A 1,073-nucleotide genomic window follows, 5' to 3' on the forward strand; every position below is an offset into this window, starting at 1 on the left:
GTCGGATCCTTTAAGAGGCCAAGCATCGTATCCAATAAGTCTTCAGCTCCTTCACTTTTTGGTCTCACTGGATCCAAATGCTCGCTAATAAATTCTTCAAATATATCGTCCATTTTTTTCATAAACTTGTCAACTCTCGCATCCAATCCACTAACCACATCAATCCAACCAAATCGTGGGAAAAAATCAGCAACAAAAAAGCATCTCGATATACTGTGCATTTCCTGTAAAATCTCATGCAGCTTATTCCCATTGTTGTGATAACTTCTACCCAAAGCTATTCTAGTCATCATATTAGAACCAAGAGAAATAATAATATCAGTAAGATTAACAGGAATGTTTGCTTCAGCTAAGTCAGATATGGAGGAAATAATGTGTTCAATCTCTTCTTCTCTTAAGGTTCGGAAGGAAGAGACTTTCTTAAGGCTGAAAATCTCGTGGGAGCAAATCTTACGTAGCTCTCTCCATTGCTCCCCATAAGGTGCGAAGGCTATGTCAGCGCCTCCATAACTTAGTTTATTGAAGAAAGAAACAGTTGGCCGGCTACAGAAATCTTGGTCATGGTTTTTGATGAACTTCTTAGCCATTTCTGCTGAGGAGATGACGAGTGCTGGGTGAACGCCTAGCTGAAGAAACATGAGAGGGCCATATTTGTTAGAGAATTGAGAGAGTAAGCGATGAAGAGGTCTATGTAGAAGATGGAGATTTCCTATAATGGGAAGCCTGGGTGGGCCGGGTGGGAGTTTGGGTTTGCTTGTTCTTCTTCGGTGATCAATGTGATATTTTAGGAGGAGTAGAGAGGTTAAGAGGAGGAGGAGGATGGGGAGAAGTGGAAGGGCCATTGGAGTTTTGATTACTGTGTTATTAGCGAGATAGATTTATAGGAGAGGTATAGCAGCTAGAAGACAAACGAAGTTGTAATATTAGGAAATTAAGAGAGAGAATATATAAGGGGCCGGGAAAATTGTGTTGATGCCATGATGTTTTTTGGGTCACTTGATTCCAGATTATGGGTATTGTTGAATAAAAAAAAATGCTTCTTACAGCTATTGAACATTGATATATATATATAT

At 39.6% G+C, this 1,073-nt stretch overlaps 1 protein-coding gene across 1 annotated transcript; it reads right to left on the reverse strand.

The window, feature by feature from the left end:
- Positions 1-68: 68 nt before the first annotated feature.
- LOC110093703 (cytochrome P450 71A9-like) lies at positions 69-842 on the reverse strand (the record flags this gene model as incomplete). Its single annotated transcript, XM_020818679.1, has 1 exon — positions 69-842. A coding segment is annotated over exon 1 (774 nt), but the record flags the coding sequence as incomplete, so codon positions are not given.
- Positions 843-1,073: the final 231 nt, after the last annotated feature.

Source organism: Dendrobium catenatum, unplaced genomic scaffold, assembly GCF_001605985.2.
Source record: "Dendrobium catenatum unplaced genomic scaffold, ASM160598v2 original_scaffold_149688, whole genome shotgun sequence".
Lineage (NCBI taxonomy): Eukaryota > Viridiplantae > Streptophyta > Magnoliopsida > Asparagales > Orchidaceae > Dendrobium > Dendrobium catenatum.